Here is a 23,730-nt window from a genome sequence, read left to right as displayed (position 1 = left end):
AAGGATAACATCCTGCATTATCTGCAGGAATTAATTAAGCTTAACATGGATCATACATACAAGGTTTCTGTAAACCTCTGTTGTCTAACTTCTGGGCCTAGTTTCTGAGACATTTATTGTTTGCCATGGTAACATTTTGAAATATACTTAAGATTTAAAAACACTTTAACTGTAAATTACATTTTTTCTTGAAGTATAACAACTTAACCAATCATAGTTTTCAGAATTGATGCTTGAAAATCAAGGACGGTGATATTATAATTTTTAATTCTCATTTCTTGTATATGTAACAATTCACTTATTAATAATTAGGTTACAGTCGAGGCTACTTAAAATTATAACAGAACGGGGAAGAATAAGATGACATTGAAAAAGAAAAGAGCTGCTATTCTACAGTATGTCCATTCTCCAACTGGTACTACATTACCTATCCATTTTAGAATGATGCTGTGCTTGAGCACCATTCTAGAGCTGATAATCTCTTATCTGGCCATTTCAGAACTATGCTGGGCTCAAACACCACTTCAGACCTGATAGGCTGTTAGCTGATCATTCTAGATCAAACACTGTGCTTTAGTCCTGTCTTAGAGTGACTGTTTCAATAGATTTCCTCCCTTAGCATCTCTGAACTAGGTAGACTGATCTTTTTATGAATCAAAAAAATAAATTCATCATTGAAATTTATTATATAATAAAATTTATTAACTAAGATATTTATGCATAAATTGCATATCCATTAAAGATAAAAGCTAAAGCATAGTAATTGGAAAGACAAGATTCTAACATTATTAGAAGTCTTAATAACTAGGCAGTAATAACTTCACAAGTTTAAAAATTTTAATGTATATTAAGAGAATAAATCTATGGTTCTGATTGTCAATGTTAAAATAGATGAGAGTACTTGTCAATGGAAAAATATTATAGAAAAAAACCTTTCAGATATTGTAATTGTAAAAAGCAGTTTTTGTTTTTTAAATTTTTAAATTTTATTTTATTAATTATTCTTATTACATCTGAATGGTTATCTCATCTCTAGTATCCTCCCATTCCTCCCTCCCTCCCATTTTTCCCTTACTCCCCTCCCCTATTACTGTGACTGAGGGGGACTTCTTCCCCCTTTATGTGCTCATAGGGTATCAAGTCTCTTCTTGGTAGCCTGCTATCCTTCCTCTGAGTGCCACCAGGTCTCCAGATCTAGCCAATGGACAGGACATTCTCCACAGTTGAGTGGAGTGTGGGGTATGACTTTCACACGTACTCTGGTGCCTCATATTTGACCATGTCCCCTGGATGGGGAGACCTGGTGGCACTCAGAAGAACAAGCAGTTTTCAAATGAACAGAAAAATAAACAGATTCAACTTACAGAACTTGGTACCTAGAAATAAATGCTGCCACATTATGATCTCTTAACTTATTTAAGAAGTTCTCAGAATACATGACAATGTTAATAGCCTCTAATACTTTTCCAACTTTTAAACAAAGAGAAAAGCATTGAAAACAAAATGGAGTGCTCCGTGTTCTGAGATGTTGCTGTCACCGGGAGTGAGTTTCAAAAGTTATTTCCAAATTTATTCTTGTTTGAAACAATTTCTTAAATTCCCATTGGATTGGAAATAAAGAATAGCTTTTTGACACATTATACTTTATCTTAGAAAGTCTGTCATTTCATAAATCTGTCTTGAATGACTTATGACAGTGCTCAGAAGTATAAAGAGCTATGCTTCACATGTGACAACTGCTACGAACTTAGGAAATTGAAAGTTAGATACATTTTCATTGGATTAGTAAAGAAAAAGCTGACAATGAAGAGATTAGACTGCTGTGAACCTGCATTAGCTCTTAGAATGACTCTCAATACATTTAATATAGACATCGACACTTTGATAATAAGGCTAGAAGGTATACGTCAATGGACATAATGAATTAAATATATCATTGAAAACTCATTATTATTCAAATGTGTTAGTAGAATCAAACACAAGTTTTTTCAACTCAGAGGATCTTAGAGATAGCAGAAAGAGTATTTTAAAACATCATACAGAGAAGAGAAAATTACTTTCTAATTCTAATGCAAGTAAGGGAGAATATTTTCAAACAAACACATAGTCTAGAGAAATGCTCCTGGTTACTTCTTATGAAAGGATTTTAAAAGAAAACATATAAATCAAATTCAGATTCTGAAGCATTTAAGGCTTCAGAAACAATCACTTTGTTATTCCAGAAGAAGCTTCTTCATTGTGTTCTGTGTAGAAGCCAAATTCAGAATTATTGGAAACTTCAAAATTTCTATAGATAGATAGATAGATATAGATAGATATCAAAGCCTTCATACTTTACTTTTGACACTGTTCCAAAGTCAAGGTTCATAAGATAAGGGGAAAAAAAGCTACTGAGGGCATAAGCTAGCTAGGAATAGTGAAGTATTTATTTGTTTATTTGGAAACATCTGACAAGAGACCTGACAATAGTAAGATGGTCTCGGTAGGGAGCCTACCACTTTTCCTGTAACCATCTGGTTTATCTTCTTATTGGAAGTGTTTCTTTTGCGTAAAAATATAAGTGAACATCTATTTTGGAGATGGGCAACACATTTTTTTTCTTAGCAGTAATTCAAAACATGATGAGCAATTTGGAAAAGAACTGTCAAATTCACCAGCTGCCTTGCCTGCGAAGCTAAGCTCTCTTCCGTTTTGTGTGTTACGTACCATATGCTAGCTGCTGATTGCTTCAGCTGTAGAGAGGAAAAGCTGAGTGGATCAGGTGAAACTTCTGGAAACCATGAACAGCAGCAAATGCCATATATAACTTCATAGACATTTCTAAACGCTTACTAACTTAGTTATACACACACACACACACACACACACACACACACACACACACACACACACAAATGTTCATTACATTTGGATAGAGTGTGCCAAGCAAGTATTTATAAGTACTGGAAAATGATACACAGTTGCAAAAACCATATTAAATGATTTATTTTTAAAGAAACAGTGCTAGAGAAATGTCTCAGTGGTTTGTAGAACTTGCTGATCCATGAGGCACTCACATGGCACTCACAACCATCTGTAACTCCAATTTACAGAGATGCCACATCCATTTCTGGCATCCATGGGCACTGTACACACCCGAAGAACTATCATACATGCACGTAAAACATTCATGTCTGTAAGTTATCACTTTCTAAAAAAAAGAAAGAAAAGTATTTTAAACAAATCTTTAGGGACATAGCTTTATCCACATATTAGCTAATTCTCTTTATACGTTGGAGTAGAATTTAATTACTTAAGAACTAAATAATTTTACTCCACAAAAAAACTCAATTAAAAAAAAAAAACAAGAAAGAAAAGGTTATTGAGAGAAAACTATAATTCACACATGACTTAGAGAATAAAATGTCAAATATTTCCAACCCCTTCATATTCTAACCAAGGTTGAACTTTAGTATTTACACATAAGTTAATATTTTAACTATTTCAGTTACTTTTAAAGTTAGAAAGCTCATAGTTCTTACACTTCATCTTGCAATATCTTCTAAAACTGTATTGGGTGTGTTTTGCCAGAAGATGTGTGGTTTGGTTTACAGACGTCTCTCTCCCATGGAAGAGCCATTACTCAGATGAGGGTAGTCATTTCCTACTTGCAAGTGCTATGTTTTCTGTACCTAGCACTAAAAAACTGGTTTTTGTAAAGTTTCAATTAATCATTACTGAAGAATACTTTTTCAGTTTTTCATATTTATTGACTCCATTAAAATATTGGTATGTCTTATATATTTTAATAGTATTTTCATCATGTTGAAACATTTGGAATATCTTTAGCTAGGCTAATTTTTAAGAGAAAATGTAGTCATATATTATTTCTAATACTGCATTGACTTTAGCATGTATAATCCACAGTATGTACAAGAACTAATTGCTTTTAAAAGTTTTATATAATACCTTCTTCATCATTCCCAGAATGTGGGAAGGAAGCTCTTCTTCTTTTTTTTTTTTTTTTTTTTTTTTTTTAATTGAATGGTACTTCCCTGAATTATAAAGCTTCCAGAATGGTTTTCCCTCTTGACTGAGATTTTCTTTTACTGCAAGATCGTTGATATTCTTTCTTCCTATGAATTTGATGTGTTAGCTTTCAATGTTGATCATCTGGTATTTAATGTGGCTGAGATACAATTAAATCCCTTAATCTAAAGAATATGGTTTGTTAACTTTCTCTTAAGAATATTTTCTTCTGTAAGATATTTTATTTCCTCAAACATATCAGTTATGTTGCCTTGTCTATGTCTTCATCCCATTTGTCAACTTCTTTGCAGTAATATGAAAACATCAATTGTTTTTGTTTGTTTGTTTGTTTGTTTGTTTTTGGAGACAGTGTTTCTCTGTGTAACCTTGCTGTCTTGGAGTCACTTTGTAGACTAGGCTGGACTCAAACTCACAGCGATCCACCTGTCTCTGCCTCCCGAGTGCTGGGATTAAAGGCATGTGCCCCCACCGCCTGGCGAAAGACATCAATCTTATAACACAATTTTATATGTGTTTTAATGCCAACTGAAAGACTCAATTTTTCAATTACAATTACGAAGTATTTCTTCTTATTTAAGGATGCTTTACTTCTTTATTTTTTTTGTTTTCCTTATTTCCATTTTAAGCTTCACTTTTCAGTTACCTATTTATTTGTATCATTTGGCCCATTTACTTATTTTTTTTTATAATTTTGAAGGGGAAATTTTTGATGGAGAATTGTTCTGTATACAGTCTCATTTAGAGAATTGGAAGATTTCTAAAAACATTTTGTTTCTTTGGATAAGTTTTAGAGGATATGGGTTCATTATTTCACATTTATTACTATCTTCCTTTTGTCATTAATTAAATGGATAATAAGTTAATATGATGATCTAATTAACTTGAATCCTGTTTTGATCTCTTACTATTTAATTATTTAGTTAAATTCAGAAGCATTGAACTTACTTGTTCTGAAAAAAATGGACGTTGTCTCATGGTCATTCAGTGTTCGGACTTGAAAAGTTTTCTTAACAGTCTATCAAAAAAAAAAAAATGCAATTTTCCTTAGTATCTGCATACCTGTTAACAAACAACAGAACTAGAAAGATTTGTGCATTTCCATATGAGACCCCTGTTTCATTTCATTCATATCCCCTTCTTTGTAAACAAGATGCTCTTTAGGTATGAGAGCTTTCTTTTGTCGATGCACAAACAACTGCCAACTATATAATGATTTAAAATGGCATCCATTTGTTATGAGGAAGTTTTGCTGATACAACTGCCAAATGCACACATGACTGAAGGGTGGAGGATACCCTACTTCGACTCTTATCTGGGTTTATCCTCAGAATTTTGGGAGATATACTCATGAAGTGTTTATTGACTTAGATGTTGGCCAGTATCACAGATTTTAGAGCCTGCCCACTACACTCTAGTGGCTGGACCTCAAATCTTTTCTGTCTTGCATTAGTGACCTTGTTACAGCTGAAATAATACACAGTGACCATCATGACTTATGAAAGAATGTGTTTAATTTGAAGCTCATGGTTTCTGAGGGTTACAGTACATAACCTGATATTATGGTAGGGAGAGTGTAAATCTTGATCCACAAGCACTAGGCAGAGAGAGCTGTCTGGGAATGATGTGAGCTTTTGAAATTTCAAAGCCCATTCCCAGTGCATACCTCCAACAAAGACACTCCTCCTAAACATTACCAAGAGTTCCACCAACAGGGAACCAAACATTCATACATGTGACTCTAGGGGAGCCATTCTTATTCGAATCACCATATGCATATTATATCTAATTTCTCTGACTTACCTTCTGAGAACAGCTCCTTTTTAGAAACAGCACCCTTCCTTAGAAATCTTATATAATCATTTACGTTCACCTAATTAATATAACTCTTAAAAATAAATTAATTAGTAACTTTAATAACATACTCAGGAAACGTATTGTGTACCATAACATATTCATAGAAACAACACCAGGAATTGAAGGTTGAATGGATCATTTAAAATCCAGGCAATCATTGTAGACTTCACTCTTTAAATAAGTTATACTCTGCCTTCTGAATTTTAATTACTGTTCTTACCAGTCAAAAATTATTTGCTAGTTATCACACTTGACTCCAGGACACAATAAAAAAATACCATTTGGCAATACTGAGAGATATTTCTGTAAAGTCAGACTTGAAAAGGGGCAGAGGTAAAATATAAAGGCATCCAACATGGGCGCTCATTCTCTTCCATGCTTGACTAGTGAGCAGAATATTTTAAAATTTGTGGTTTGGGTTTCTGGTAGAATTCTCATATCATTAACTTCTCTTTTTTTCTGTGCAATATCAGGGAACAGAAGAATAAACATTTATAGAACATTATAGAACATTAAATATAAAAAGTTTAAAATCTCAAATTTATAGTATATCCATATATGAATAAAGCAGAAACAATATGTTTAAATTTTGTACATAAGGAACTATATCATATTTCTTAAAGATATAAATGTTCATCTCCAAACTACTATAAGATGAATAAATCATATTACCATCTGAAGCATACCTTATAAGAAAATTAAAGTTTTCTTTTTAGAAATTATGGAAATTTTACATGGTGTTGTCAGGATATATTGACTTTAAGAATTCTAACATGTGTTCTATCTGGTGCTATCTCAGAAAAATGGGAATAGGGCTTCCTCAAGACCCAGCTATTCCACTCCTTGGAATATACCCAGAAGATGCTCCAGCACACAACAAGAAACTTTGCTCAACCATGTTCATAGCAGCCTTATTGATAATAGCCAGAACATGGAAACAGCCTAAGTATCCATCAGTAGAAGAATGGATAAAGAAACTGTGGTACATATACACTATGGAATACTACTCAGCTATTAAAAACAAGGAATTCCCAAAATTTGTGGATAAATGGATTGAGCTAGAAATGATCATAATGAGTGAGATAACCCAGAAGCAGAAAGACGCAAATGGTATATACTCACTTATATCTGCATACTAGCCCAAGGGGCATGTCCCACGAAAGCCTTCACTTACCAGGAAACTGGGACAGAGGGGAGGACCTCCTATTGGGACTCTAGATGAGAGAAGCATGGGAGAATAACAAAGTAGAAGGATCCAGAGGGTCCTAGAAACCTACAAGTAGAACATTATGATAGGCAGATTTGGGCCCAGGGGTCCCGCTCAAACTAAGGCACCAGTCAAGGACAATACAGGCGGTAAACTTTAAACCCCTACCCAGATCTAGCCAACGGTCAGAACATCTCCACAGTTGAGTGGAGAGTGGGATATGACTTTCTCACGTACTCTGGTGCCTCACATTTGACCATGTCCCCTGGAGGGGGAGGCCTGTTGGCACTCAGAGGAAGGACAACAGGTTGCCAAGAAGAGACTTGATAACCTATGAGCATATACAGGGGGAGGTAATCCCCTCAGGAACAGTCATAGGGGAGGGGAATAAAGGGAAAATGGGGGGGGGAGGGAAGAATGGGAGGATACAAGGGATGGGATAAACAATGAGATGTAACAAGAATAAATTAATAAAAAAATTTTTAAAAAAGAATTCTAATATGTGCATTACACATAAATCTTCTATGTAACATTTGAATTACTCCATAACTTATTTAAATATATCATATTACTCAGGTTATTGGTGTATAATTATACTCATTAAATATATAACTAAAACTTTTTAGTTAAGCAAAATATCTCTTAATATGTTTTAAAATAATTTTGCCATAATTATTTCTGAAATTTATTTTTGATATTATATCATCTGCTATATAAAAATATTAGTGCTTTGCTAGAGAGTACTGTGGTCATCTTTCTTCTGTCTTAAGGTGTAGTATAACCTTTAGTATGCCTAGGTGCATAACAAATGTTGGCACACTTACTTGATATACATATATGCATATATACATAAGTAATACTTACCTGGAAATGTTTATGCAAGCAGCTTTAAATAGTGCCATTAAAAAATCAAGCAATATTAATAGTAACAGGCCAATCTCATATCTTCTATTCTGCTGGTAGCAGATAAAATGTAACAAAAAGAAAGCATTAATGAGTTAGGATGGTGCCTTACTAAGCGTGTAATTAATGTTATTAAGAAACATTGCAATTGCATATTAAAATTCTGTTAACTATGCAACCCTTCAGTATCAGTACACTTGTTCCTTGGTTGCATTTTTTTCTTTCTTTAACTTTTTCTGATTGGCATTTTGTGCAGTCTTTCTCTAAAAAAAGTGAGATAATAGGATGTGAGCAGCCTTCCTAGTGGAGCTAGATTGCTGATGAGAGAGTTCTGGCAAGTTGACAGGTTAAGTGAGTAAAAATGGATGTCTTGTCTCACCACTTATTTGAAGAATTACCTTTAAACTATGGCTTTCCTTCCACATTCCCAATTTTGCAATGTCTTCAGTTCCATATTTCGGGACTGCACTCTTTCTAATTTAGGAATTTGGAGCAATTTAGAGTTTTCTTTCCATCACACTTTATTCTTATTTTGTTGGTTTAAAAGTTAGATCATGTGTTTAGATAGACTCTTATTAAATAATTAGCTTTTTAAAATATTAAACCATTTCCCTCATAAATTAAGTTTCTTTAAAAGCAGAACTTCACTATTTTATTACTAAAATCTTAATCAAGATGTTTTCTTCAAGGTTGCCAAATACAAACAGCCAAAACACTAGGAATGTAACATTTATGTAATTTTTGATTGTTCGTGGTTCTTCTTGCTATAGGTAGTTTATTGTATATATGTGTAATAATATAAATTTATATGTAAAAAAGAAAATAATAAAAAATAAAAATAAATCAAATAGTAGATAATATGGTAAAAGTATATTTAATGGAAAAATTGTAAAGCAAATAAATAAGAAATATACTATTTTTTAAAAACTAAGGTACCTATAACATAGAAAATGAGATTTAAAATGGTAATTTGTTAAGAATATTGACATATTTTTCATAAGAGATTTCAATTTGTGTCTTTTGAATAATGAGAAGTTCTGTAACACTTGCCTATTAAAACACAGAATAATTTTCTTGACTTACATAACTTCCTCCACTTACCTATAATTAAGAGTAAATCTCCTTCAGTAATCTGAAATCTAATAGAGTTTAAAGTTCTTCTTAAGCATGTCTGTCCTAGTTTTGAGTGAATTACAATATTCGCTGTAATGTAGAAATATTTAATAACATTACAAAATTAATGGAGATTTTCTAAATGAAGGCCATTTACTCTGAAAATCGCATGACTCCACTCATAAAATCCTTCTTTTTATCAAAACCACAAAAAGAATTTGATTTAGACTGCCATTTTCAAAACAAAAACCAAAACAAACAAACAAACAAATCCGGTGATGCAATGGATGATGTATACTCTCACACTTCCTGTTTTACAGGTTCACCCTCCCCTTCTTTCACTCTCAGAATTCTATCCACTGTTATTCTCTGTTATTTTATAGTCACCGAGATAATACATCATTGGCCAACCTCATTGGGTGTTCTAGCCATCAGATTTTCCATAGACAGTGATTAGGGAAGATCTCAAGTATTACACTCACCTCTAAAATTAGTCTTCTTGAAATCAATGCGTTCTATAAAGGTCATTCAAAACTCTAGAGAGGCACAGCTTGGCAGCAAGATGTCTTTAGACACACAATTATTGAAGCAATTGTTTATGTGAGTAAAACCTCTAGGCAAGGGTAGAATATAAAATACAAACAGATGCAAAGACTACTCACCATAGCCACTTTTTTCTCTTGACTATTTAATTTACTTCATCTTATGAGAGCAATAATACATTCAGTACTTTCCTAAAAAAAAATTGACACCAAAAAGCAGATAGAGACAATAGATATTTGTAGAAAGAAAAAGTAGAAATAGGTATTTTACTTAGAATAAGAATTTTACAATATTAACTGAGACTTACTGGCTTAGAAATCAACCAAAAATCACCTCTGGAAGACTAGCTGCAGTGGATTCACCTTATTTATTTGATAAATTATGTTATTTAGAAACTTGATAATTTATAATTCCTTGGAAATAATAAAAATGAATAAAATTTAATTGCACAGGCTTTAAAGATGATCATTATACATTCTGAATTTTTAATTTGTATTTTCCATTACAAATAAATTTCATCTTCTTAGATAAATTGTGCTTAAAAGTCAAGTATTTTATGACATTATGTATTCAATATTAACAGTTATTTTGAAAGTGTGTAAAGTGTCAAACATAGAAAATAAGTACAATTAAATGAGCTGAAGAACGAATCATTTATCAATTAGAACTCATCATTTAAATGAGTGCGCATGCCTTGTTGCTGGCATCTCTTCTATTACAAGGACGTCACTTCACACTTTTTTCATTAGTTATATAAAGTTAAATGATACTTGGTAACCCCCATCTCAGTGCTACAAAATGTCAATCTTTTTTAATGTGTTTGGTTTCCTCCGACATTGTGGATATTTGCTTGTGGTCTTTTTACATTGCTGTACATAGCACTCTACATTGAATTCTGTGTAGGAATCTCAGAATTGCATAGAATATTTTCTTTTTTACAAACTACATATACTCTTTGCCTTTCCTTCTACCCAAACTGTCATGGTCAGTCAGCAGAATGTGTTGAACACTTTAAATGTAATGAGATGGGGAAATGTGGAATGTTCTCTTCATAACAGTTTTAAAAACCTTCTATGCATTCATTTAGAATTCACAATTTGACAAATATTTCAATGCAGGAATAAGTTACAACATTTTCCCCCCAGAAAATAAGACACAAGGACAGGAAAATTAAAGAAACAACACATATCGAATAAAAATATGTTTCTTATATATGTTGAAATAAATGAAAACATAGCAAGTACATGGTCAAAATATGTTCAGGCACACCTACGCCAGCAAGGTTAGGCTAATAGAAGCCAGGGTTTAAGGAATACAAGAACAGCCACATAACTGTGCAAGTAGCAAGGAATACACTAGTCCTGAAAACCTTGTGTATATCTTTCACATATTTTACCATATTAGAAATTATAACCTTAAATTCTTATCTTTTGATTGATATAAAATGCAAATTTATGAGTCTAATCCAGGCATAGTCCAATGCCAGTCATTTTAAATTAGTCAATTCAATAGAACATTGAAATAAACCACATGTCAAATTTATGCCCGAATATAATATTTTAATGTAATAATTGAAGCATTCTTTAAACAATTTAACTCCCTGGTGTTTATATAAAATATGTATAGTCTAGAAGTGCAAATTTTTATATTAGAAAGGAACTAATGCCTGTGGATGGTTACCGTGGTCTGTGGCACAGGGTTAGCACTCAGCTATTGAGTTTTGACAATGTGTTAAAGAAGTTGTGACTTATGTACATTTGTAGCTCAACCAAATGGTGGAGGAGATTGCTTTGAAAATATTCTTAGAGAACATATTAGCATTTAATAAGCAAAATATAATCATAAGAGTGTTTCCTACGTTAGTTAGTAAGTTCAAATGTTTATCACAGAAGCCAAAATTGATTCATTCTGGTACACAATTATAATCCAAGAATGACAGTGGCTGAGCCTAACTGTAGCTACAGCATATGACATATAAATGTATCTAACTGCTGCATGGCTATTTCCATGTTAATGACTGCCACAGGAAGTCATATTTTCCTGTAGAAACAACTTGAACATGATGTGATTAACCTTTAAGGTGCCCCTCCCTTCGTCTCGAAGCCCACCTCGAGCATGGCCTATGCTTCCTACTCATGTTCAGCTTTCTGATTTCCATTCCACACACTCTGACTCACCAGCAGGAATTAGCATAAGAGTGCTGTAGCATGACTTTGATGGAAGCCAGCATGAGCTGAATGCAGCATCGAGGCATAAATTAGCAGAAATCAAATCTAATTTACTGTGCATTTTGTTGAAATTCTCAAAACACAGTTTCGAATGAACTACCCCAGACTTGCAATCTTCACTGACCTTTTGATATTAGAGTGGGCTTCTCCAGAAGTCCTACAAAGCAGTTCTCTTAGAGAGCTGCTGTTTTTCCTTAACACATTCTGATTAAACCTTGAATTGTGGCACCAGGCTTCTTCATATCTCCTCTTATAGACATAGAAACAAGATATAATCATCTGGTAGATGGAGCAAGTAGTATAGGACATCATGGCTGTGCCCCGTCTGTCTAATATTTTCAGGTCTTAGAGGTTACAAATATGTATTTTATATTTTTTTGCCTTAAAGACAGGTGAATTGCCATTTCTCTAATAAACAAATTCATCTAGTTTACCACTCAATCTTCCTCAGTTGCTTTGAGGTTCTGACTTGCTGCATCTTGAGATCCTAATGTTCTTTCTTATACTTCATGAGCTCTCTCTTAGGAATCTGTAATGCACAGCGCACTTGGTGCTTTTGTGCTCTGTCCTATTGGTGCCATCATCCATTCACTTCTTTCAAATAATTTTCAACACCACCTTGCAGACATACTGGTGCAATGGAATGTTCCCAGAGGAATTATTGTTGTTGTTATAAATTTCAGCCCCACCCCAACCCCAATAAATTTCTGTAGCCAGTCTTCTGGCACAGAGATTGCAATATAGACCTTTGGCAGGGAGTCTCCCAAAGTAAAAGTGCTGTTTTAATTTTTGTTGTTGTCTAGACTTCAGGTGACAATAGGTCAAGCATTTTCAAAGACATAGGCATTTTGAAATTTGCTTTGTTAAATGCTTCAATGTTTTATAAGGTGAGATAATGGCAGGTCTTTTGGGAGCCATGAGTCGAATTCCAGCAACAAGAAGTGATTACAATCATTAAAAATGTAACATATTAATACAGTCCCTTAGAATAAATGTGAATCATGAGTAAATATTTCATGCAAGGCATGTTTTATAAATAATACCAGTAAAGCATTTTGTAGGTTTTTTTTTTATAAAGTTAGAATAAAAGTTCAGGAAATGATCATTTTCTGTTCTTTTTAGAATCCACCATCAGCAATAACTGTAGTGATGCAGTGTGGGAGATTACTTTAAGTGATAGCCCATTTTCTTTATGTGCGTCCAATACAGTTCAATTCCCACATGGATTTTCTGCACCAGTTTTCTAAGGCTATCTACCCCTTTGCCTCTCTCTCTGCTTTTCTATTCAGTGTCTCCAATTAGCATCCACATTGCTTCCAAAACATTTATTCAGAAAGGCAAATCTGATTTGTTCCTTGTAAAAATATTTTTGAATAGATCTTTTTCAGAGGAAAATGTTAAAACCCTTTAGCACAAATTATCTGGTCTTATCTGTATTCGGGTCAGTATGCTGGGTCCTTGGACTCTTAAAACCCTTTGTCCTCTCAAAGTTGTAATTCCGCATTCTCTGCCATTTATGCTGACTCACTCCATGGCCGGTGACCTCACTACCCCTCATCTAGTGAGTGTTGTAAGCTGAGCACACAGGTCAAAGGTGACTGTCCCCTACTATCACCTTTCTTTCCTCACTACACGTTCTCCTCTGGTTCTTTTCTTATCTTTTATCCATGTATTTTCTGCATACTTGGTTTCTAGACAGAACCTCACTATCACCACAGATAATTTGAAACTTATACAGACCAAGGTCTCCTCAAATTCCAGGAGACATCAGTGTGCCTCCCTCTTCTGAGTGCCGCACAAAGAACAAAACAACAACAAAAACTGCTTCCTGAATGTACATACATCATCAGGTGGCTCACAGTTACCTATAGCTGTGGATGTAGAGGATCCCATACCTCATCTGGCATGTTCCTTCTATGGGTTTCTGAACGCATGTGCACCAACATTTGAGCAGCACACGCATATACATGCATATATGAACTAAAATAAATCTTACAGAAAGACTTTTAATGTTGGGAAGTCAACTTCAAAGATATCTATAGGAATACCTCAAGTAACAGTAATTTTTATCAAAATAAATAAAGGATGGATTATCATATGCTTTTACACATTCTTATTTGACAAATTTATTATGTATTGTACTGATTATTATAATTTAAATATTAAATGAAATAGTACTAATTAGAGCTCCTAGAGCTGCAAACTTCTACTAGTGTTATTTGGGACAGCTTAAAGCCTTTCTCATATCAAAAAGGTCACGTGACCTAATGTGACTATGGGGCTTTTTGAGTGCTGTTACTGATTTCAATCTATATGAGTTATTAAATTTTGAAGAAAAGATGCAAGTTAAATTACATAACACTTATCTTGAAGGTAACATGCCAGTTGCCACTAATAGTCTTTCCTTCTTGGCTTACAAAGGCAAATACTTATATACTGACTCGTACATATTTATTAAAATATGTATGGAAAAGCTTAGATAATACAGAACATGGTAAACACCTGGTGATTTTATGCCTACTGAAAGGTGGACACTTCTGAAGCCAGGCTTTATGGTGCACATCATTAATCCCAGTACTCAGGAGGCAAAAGCACATAGATCTCAGAGTTCAAGCCTAGCCTGGTCTACAAAATGAACTCTAGAACAGCCAGAGCTATAGAAAGGAACATTATCTAAAACAAAACAAAACAAAACTAAACTAAACAAAAAAACCAAAACAAAATAAAACAAGAAAAATTGATACTCTTGTGTTTTTAATGTTTTTCTGACATAATTATATAATATTTATTTAGGCTATTTTCCTATTTAAGACAGACATCAATGTATCTGCCAGTTCAGCATAATAGTATAGAAAGAGCAGGAAAATTTAAGGAGCATGTAATCTCCTGAAAACTAGAAGGCAATACCAATGATACTACTCTATAGATCCATAAATCTGTTTTCTCCATGCTGTTGGAATGTGTCTCCCCCATCATAGATAGCTATAGAGAAAGTTTTAACTTAGGAAATTTCTTTCCTTCCATCTCCACACTACATATTAAATTGGTTGAATAAAGAGGAACTATAACAGAATACAAATTTTGGCCTAACAAGTATTGATTTTATTTTCCTTTGATAAAATTATGATATTTATGCAATACTAGAATTAGTGTTAATAAGTATAGTTGGCTATATGTTTATGAGGGATATTCTGTTCTAATGCCCCTTTGGGTTCTGCCCATATAGGACATTATATATTGTTACAATTCTCCCGAGTCCAATTCTTAGTATTTTGTTTTCTGTACACACCCAGTTCTATGAATTAAGCTTGGTTTAAAACTGTTTTATTGGTTTCAAGTTTCTAGCCTAAGTAACTTTATAAAGTAGAAGGAATTATTCTAAGAGTCACAGGATACTGTTTTCCCTAGACGTACATGGTGTAACACTGTCCTTGTAGAAACTTCTGGGTACCCTCTAGTACTTCTTGCTTTCCTCCCAATCAATAGGCCCCTTTTAATTCTGAACATCATTAGGATTTTTATTTTCATCTCTTTTCTTTCCTAATAGTCACTCATTCTTGGGATCATATCTTTATGTGCACCATTCTACCGGTTTCCTGACCATATGCTCATTTTATTGAGTTACAGTTTCTTATGTCATCCATTTTCATTAAAATGTTAAAGCCCTTGAAAAGCTACCTTTGCAGCTGTCACTCAGACTAGAAGCATCCACAACAGAGTTGGCAGGGTGGCGTACTCCTTCATTTCTATACTGTGTTAATAATCTTACCTGCTCATTTTCTCCCTGCTATGCCTTGTGGTAGATGTCCTCATGCTTCTGACTTCCTCCCTGAGCTCCTGGCTTGGAAAGTGGTCATCATTCCACTGTCCAAATGCTGCTCTTTACCCAAACTGTTTATAATGTCCATTGTCTATGCACATGGTTTCCAAAGCTGCCATAATATAGCAAATTACACTCTCACACCTCATCCTATATGAGCAGAACCAAAGTCTTCTCTCTAAATTTACCATCCTTGGATGTGTTTTGTTAGTATCATCATTACTAAGTTTTATTGTCTTATTTATTTTCCCAAGGCTGTGAACTCCTGTGTTTTTCATTTTTACCCAGTAGCAGAACATACTGATTGCCTGGTGAAGTTATTCAAAATGAACAAACTGCTTCAATGCCTCAGTTTATATTTTTGGTAACTGTGGTATGTAATCATCATCTCTCCAGTGCCGCAGTGTTTTGAAAGTGTCAAGGCTTGATTATTGAAATGTTGGTTGAGATTCAGGAAACCTTTTGTACTTGAGATTTACACTTTGGGATCCTATATAAAATCCTGAAAACCTTATGAAGAAATTTGTGTTTGCTAATACATTGATTTTTGAGGAAGGACATAGTTGCTTAAGATATTGGTTCTTTTTCAACTTCACCTTTTCAAAATGCAGATCCAAACTAGAAACTACATTCTGTCTTGAGGTTAGAATTATGAAGAGTCTGTTTTCCTAAGCAGGTATTTAAGATAGGGTGCTAATGTAGTGTGTTTAAAGAGTGTCTGGTAGTAACCTCACTTGTGTTTGAGAGTTTGTGCTTGCTTTCTTTGTGTTGCGACAAATCCTATAAAGTAAGTAAAGACACTTAGCCTTGCTCTGGCTCTGAGCCAGCCACCCAGATCCAGATTTTCTCTTTGATATCTTTTTCATTGTTGTCAAAGGTTGATATTTACACTTTCTTTACTTTTAAATTCTAGCTCCTCCACAGTTTGTGGTTAGGCCAAGAGATCAGATTGTTGCTCAGGGCCGAACAGTGACATTCCCCTGTGAAACTAAAGGAAACCCACAGCCAGCTGTTTTTTGGCAGAAAGAAGGCAGCCAGGTGAGTGGGGGACATGACTGCGTTTCTGATATCTCTGAACCTTGCCTCTCTTAGTGACCCTCAGACCTTTCCTTCCCCTGCTATCGATGTTATTTCTGTATGTTATTTCTGAGAAAGGAATGAGTCTAAAAGAACTGGATGTCAAGTGTTCCAATATAGCACCCTTTATTTGCCAGGGTTATTTTTTAAATCCTATACCTTACATAAAATAAAAATAAAGAAATTCATACCCCAGCCTACATGTATATTTGAAATTTCTGATGGTGATAGTCATGTCCTTTCTTACATTTAGTGGCATGGTATGTTTAAATCGTGTGACACATATAAAGTGCCTAGAATAATCCTTGGCATATAAGAAATGGGAGGATTTTTTTAAATCCAGATAATTGTGATTGAATCCGATTTCAGCCCCCTGTCTAGGCAGTATGGAAATATCACAAACATGACCACACTTTCATTTAATAGCGGAGGAATTTCTTTCTTCCTTTTCCCCTATGGATTTCTTCAGAATAAGGCTAGACAGGAAACAACACATTTTACACAGGACACCACTCTCTGGTTTTCCTGTGATCCTTCTGGCCAAAATCAACTCTTAGAGTCTTTGGGAAACTCTACTGGGCTCATTAATTTTCTCAAGTAAAACTTGGTTCAACTGTGAGCAGTTGCTTAGCTTCTAGGTTGAAGCTATACAAACTTCCAGCCTGAAGCTGAGGAGAAATTAAGAAAGTTCTTAGACTAACCTGTCTGCATATTCCTCTTGAAATGAGCTGTCTGTTCCTTCTACAAGCTCTATAAATAACCCAACAAGGCATGCATTTCTCAAAAACAAGTATTCAGTGTTCTTTCTCAGTATGGTCGCTTGCCACTCAAATACCTGGAAGAATTTTTTTGAGGGTTGGGTATAATAAAATATCTAAATGTTGGCAGTTGATATTGACAAACTTTCTGAAATCTTTGCAAGAGATGACTTTTACCTCGGAGATCTTTGACTCTTCACTTTAAAAAGTTTATTTCAGATAGAATTGTAAAACATGGTAAAAAAAAAAAAAAAAAAGGAAGCACGTCTTTTCACTGATTATTAGCTATACATTAAAATAATTTACATGCATACAAATAACGTTCTTAATATAGCTCCAATATATATGTATTCTGGTGTTCTGGTATTCTGGTCCTATGAACAGAAGGTATTTAACATAATCATCAGTCATTTTAAAAGTAATTATTAAGAGAACTTAAGCATTGCCCCTGTATTGTTTGACAAAGTGAAATAACATTCTAGCAGCTCCTAGAAACAGATGTTGCTACTCACAGGAAAACAATGGGTGATGTATAGGGAGTCTTATTGAAAAGGTGGAGGATGGAGCAAAGGACATGGAGGTGGCAGGAGCTCCCCAAGAAGACGAACAGAGCCAACTAACCAGGGCCCAGAGGGGCTTGTGGTTGGCTGAGGACTAACCAAGGATCCTTTATGGACTGAAACCAGGCCCACTCCACAGAGGTAGCCAGTGAGTCTCAGAGTTCATATGGTTCCTTTCATAAAGGGAGCAGGGGTTGTCTCTGACATGGATTCTCTTGCCAGCTTTTTGATCATTTCCCCCTAGGGGAACTGCTTTGCTAGGCTACAGGGGAAAAGAACAAGCTCAGTCCTAATGCAACTTGATGATCTGAGGTGGATGGGAAGGGGGACTTCCCTTTTCTGAGGAATAGGGGAGGGGGAGAGGGAGAGAAGGTGGGAGGTGAGGAGGGATAGGACTACAAAGGATGTAAAGTGAATAAATAAATAATTAATTAAAATAATAATAATTACATAAAATGTATTGTTAGGTATGTTGATTTCCTTATAATAGCAGATATAATTTTATTTCTTTCACCATTATCTCCGCCCCATGGGAATGAAGTAAATGAGAGGTTAAGAAAAAAGTGAGGGGCTGGAGAAACGTCTTGGTGCCTAGGAGCACTCGACTTCTCTTACAGAGGCCCCAAGTTCAAATCCCAGCCATCCACATGTAACATCTTTCTGTAACTTCATGATCTGATACCCTCAAACAGACACATATGCAGGCCATACACCAATGTACATAAAATAAAAAATATTTTTTTAAAAACCTATAAAGGTAAAATGTTTGAATACACTAGAAATTTTTATTTAATGAATTTTGGATGCTATCAAGAGTTCAGTCTCCAGTATCATCCAGCTTTTATAGTGATCTCTCTCTCTCTCTCTCTCTCTCTAGCCATCAGTAAGTAGAAAGAGTCAAAATTCTGAACTTAATGACTCATATTCCTCAACTTGTGTTCATAATGCCAATTAGTACAAACAGGGTGCTGCAACATTACTAGTGCTCTGCAGAGTTCCTGGGCTTGGCTTGTGATCCATTTCTTTTGCCTATGTCATACAACTGGGAATAGAGATGATGGATTAAATTCAATCAAATGCCACTTTACGTGTCAAGGAATCATTCAGAAGGTAGAATGATATTACACTGCAGAGAAGAGATCCGGGGAGAATTAGCCCATCTGATGGATTAGTGCAATGTAAATTAGTATTCTAATGGCTAATTGAAGGAAAGTGTGCACTTTGAGTTATTGTATCATTTTCAATTGCCCTTAAAATTTAGGCCCTTCTCTTTTAGATGGTTTATAACTGTAATATATTTGGATTCCACAGGAGATTATCTTTCAAGTGTATGAAAACATCTAACATTGTATCATAGTGTAACTTTGGGAAGAGGGCAACAGCAGTTGGAAATTATATTCCTGACATGCTAGCAAACATTGCTCCTTATAGACAGCATTTAATAGCACAGTAATGTTTATGTAAAGTGGGCTTATAGTGTCACACTTGAATCTAATAAAGTGGACATCCATCATGTCGCAATAAAGAGAAGAGCTTCTAATTAAAGTAGGACATCATTTGCTGGATTAAAGTCATTTAGCGTAATTGAAAAGTGTTAATACCCTATTTTATCCTCTTCCACTGGCATTACTTCAAGGGTAAAAATATTTTAAGGTGAAAATGTGTCTTGTGCCTTTAATTGAATGTTATTACCTCCTGATTTCTACTTATTGAAATTGTTTAATTACAAACCTGGAAAATTAATTACTATATTGCAAAACAGATCCCAGAGGGTCCTAATGTCCCTTTTGTAAGTAAATACAACATAAAAATTGATATGTCCTTATTTATAATGCAGCTAGAAACATACCTCAGTATGATTTATTGTATCCACATGTTTTTCTTAATTGAACAACAGTAAAACAGCATAGGTCATCCAAATTAATGATGCTGTTCCCATAGAAGAACTTTAGGCATTTGTGATTGGACTGTTATTAGCTGTGTGACAGGCTTTAATGAAGTGGGTTGTAAACTATTTTTAAAGAAAGTAGTACTATGAAAGTCTTAGAGGTTGCTTGCACACTTTCAGAGCCATGCTGTAGCCTTCATTGATTTTAAATAACTGACTTAACCTTGCTTAGATCATAGCACTTTCTCATAGCTCTTTTGGAAGCTGCTATGGCTTTCTATGAAAATTTTGTATAGAATAAGCTTCCTTTGGTCTGGGTACAAGATATATATTCTTCAGAACTTGTCCTAACATTCAACTTGGTCAACAATGATATTTGACATTGCTTGTTACTGTACAGTTTGTAAGATACCTCCTTACTCACAATTACACTCAAACATCCTTTCAAGGCCTTTCAAGGCCTTGGTCATATGAGCAATGTTTTGCCTGTTTATTTTAAACCTGGAGGAACTAAATTTCAAAGCTGAAATATGTAACTAGCACATAATAGGGAGTAGATGGTTGATATAAGGTTATGTTAATGACCCTGATTTGGTCAATGCCTTGGAGATCTCAGTGTTGAAATATGATACTATGGACTATAAAGCTGCAGATGACTGTTCCTTCAGCTAGAACATACTGACTTAGTAGCTCACAGACTATGACTAGAAAAATATTTCCCAGTCAGCCCTATCGTGGTTCACGTAGTCATTTCAGTACCACGTGTTTTTAAATCTGTATGTTTTATTTTTCCAACCATAATCCCATCGTGGTTACAATTTTTGTTACTAAAACCTTCCTTGTGGAGGGGAAAACAGTGAAGAGACTGGTTTTTTTTTGTTGTTGTTGTTTTGTTTTGTTTTTCCGCAGAATCTACTTTTCCCGAACCAACCTCAACAGCCCAATAGCCGGTGCTCAGTGTCCCCCACCGGGGACCTCACCATCACCAACGTTCAGCGTTCAGATGCAGGCTACTACATCTGCCAGGCCCTGACGGTGGCAGGAAGCATTTTAGCGAAAGCGCAGCTGGAGGTTACTGATGGTGAGATGTCACTTGACTTTTCTCTTGAAAATAATAACTTTGATATCTATGATAGGTTTGGGGGAGATTTGATTTGCTGTATCACTTGCATCAATGTGTATACAATACATTTGATTAAGAATGTATATTATATTTACATAAGTAAAGCAACAATTGTTAATAGTTTCAATTCTCTCAGATTTTATAGCACCCATTTCCCTAAGAAAAAGAGCATCAAAGACAGCGATATAGTTCATTAAAATTATGGTGGTGTGGTGTGTTATTTTAAACAAAAGACGTCACTCGTCATGTCCACAAATGTAATGCATATGTTTTCACTGAATATTTTCCTGGCATGGCTTCTTCTGGTGGGTATTAATACTTTTATTGGACTAGAGGAGTAGGAAATACCATCTTTAAATATCATCTGTGAAACAGAAATGAGATTTTAGTTAGCTAATCACATTATGACATTCTTCCAACTTTAATTATACATTCACTAAGTTAAATTAATTAAATACATTCTGAAGTAGTGATGAATGCTAAAATTTTTATTTTTTTACTTGCACATATGTATTTTGAATTTTAATTTATATTGGAAGTTGAAAAAGGTCTGATATTTTTTTTTCCACCAGAAGTTTATTTAATGCACTTGACAGCTCAGGGAGCAAAATGTGTAAGCCGTATACAGGAATTTTTCCTTTGTCTTTGATGTCTTAAATTAAAAACTCTTTATTTTTGTTTTACTTTTGTGAGTCTTTCCCTTTATTTTGACTATTTTCCCCTCTTAAGGCTAACTTATGAGATACAGGGCCTTTGATCTGTGTACTCTCCGACATTTCTTTTATCTTCTTTTTTCTTTTCTTTTCTTTCTTTCTTTCTTTTTAAAAGAGCTGGTAAATGTCACATTACTTTCCTATACTCCAGATTTGCATGTAGATTAAAAGGCAATTTAAAATAAATAGAGAGGCAATATCTTTTAATATCTGCCCATGGCTAGGTCCAATTTAGTACTGTGTCAAGAATGGTGCAGGGCTAGACAGCACAGACAAAGCCTGTCTACGGAGATGCGCAGAGATTATGGGTTTCACCTGCCAGTGCAGCAGAGAATTTCCTGACATGGAACTGAAGGAGAAACCCAGTTCAAGGGTAACTGTGATGAGTAAGGGCTGCCATAGACAGCAAGACCTTTGGTCCCCTGAGCCTCCATATTTCTTTACCAGAATAAAAGAATGATTAACATCTGTAAAGTTCTCATGTTTTATGCCCATGAAAATGGCTAGAAATAAATGCTTGGAATATAAGATATTTGTACCAAAGCATTTAATATATTGATATTTTAAATATGTATGTTAAATATATCTTTATTTTTAAAAATTTCATTAATTTACAGAATGTTCATTTCTTTTTTGATTCTTCAACTGTTTTCTCAAAAGTAAAAAAAAAAAATTGTAATGGCCATTCTATGGGTAATGTCAATAAAATTTAAAAAGCATATAGATATAAAATATATTTTACACCTTTTGTTGACAATAAATGCCACACTGTGGTCTTATCTGAATGGTTTATTAAGGATTTACAGCATGTCATTAGAGAAGACCACAGAGTTGTTCACAGATCACTGAAAATCCTAAATGTTCATTTAACCTTTGACTTCAGTGTCATGGAAACCTGTGGTCCTCTTTCAGCCACACATCCCTGAGACTGAAATTTCTGCTAGCCAGGAGATTTTCAATTACCTTATTGATCAGAGTCATTCAAAAGGCAATGAATTAGTCATCTAGGTAGGGGGCGAAAGGAAGAGGAAGTTCTAATTAGCTGACCCTTGGTTGTGTCTAATGAAGTCAGAGATAGGACAATAAAAGCAGGCTCTAAGAAATTACTGGAACTCTGCATAGCTATTTAACTTGAAACAGATACACTACAACATTTAAAATTTGATAAACACATTTTAGAAATATAATGAACACCCATTTTCTCGCTCAATTATAAAATTGTATATAAGGGTTGGTGCATTAAGTTTAACTTGAAAATTTGTAAGCCTTACTGTTGAACTTCCATCTGTCCTGGTTTGTTATAATTACTGTAATGCTATGCATCCTTATTGTACTAAACTATTTCATTTACTTCATAATTTAAGAATAATTACTAAAACAGAAGAAGGTTGTAATTTTGGCTTGTGTTGAACAGATAACTGTGTTTCAGTTTCTAGTTGGTTTTCAGGAATTGACATACTAGATTAAGGTAGTTCAGAATACTGAATATATTCAGATGCAAAGATCTATGTCATAATATGTCGATAAATGAAATTTTTAATTTCTTATCATGTACTGGCATGTAGAATGCATTTAATGTAACTTAAATAAGATATATTAGTGTTTTGTATATAAATCATGCATGCATTTACATATACCTCTATATACACATATATGTTTAAATGTACAATATAAAATTAAAGTACACAAGGTTTTAAAAATTGAACAAAAAATCTGTTTTGTCTATTCTATTATAGTCATTTTCTTTTTTTTTTTTTTTTTTCTTTTTTTCTTTTTTGTTTTGTTTCAAGACATGGGTTCTCTGTGTAGCCTTGGCTATCCTGGATTCACTTTGTAGACTCCACTGGCCTCGAACTCACAGATCGCCTGCCTCTGTGCCCCACTGTGCTGTCATTTTCTTTTAAGTGACATCTT

General features: G+C 34.3%; 1 protein-coding gene across 6 annotated transcripts in view; it reads left to right on the top strand.

The window, feature by feature from the left end:
- Positions 1–23,730, top strand: part of Robo2 (roundabout guidance receptor 2) — a 1,234,122-nt gene that overhangs the window by 1,122,214 nt on the left and 88,178 nt on the right. For all 6 annotated transcript variants that reach the window (XM_051150142.1, XM_051150139.1, XM_051150140.1 and 3 more), the window contains 2 exons: positions 16,611–16,735; positions 20,890–21,061. In XM_051150142.1, coding sequence (XP_051006099.1) covers positions 16,611–16,735; positions 20,890–21,061 — 297 coding nt within the window. The remainder of the gene's footprint in view (positions 1–16,610; positions 16,736–20,889; positions 21,062–23,730) is intronic.

This window comes from Acomys russatus, chromosome 8 (genome assembly GCF_903995435.1).
Source record: "Acomys russatus chromosome 8, mAcoRus1.1, whole genome shotgun sequence".
In the NCBI taxonomy this organism is placed as follows: Eukaryota; Metazoa; Chordata; class Mammalia; order Rodentia; family Muridae; genus Acomys; species Acomys russatus.
This window is presented reverse-complemented; position numbering and strand designations above follow the sequence as displayed.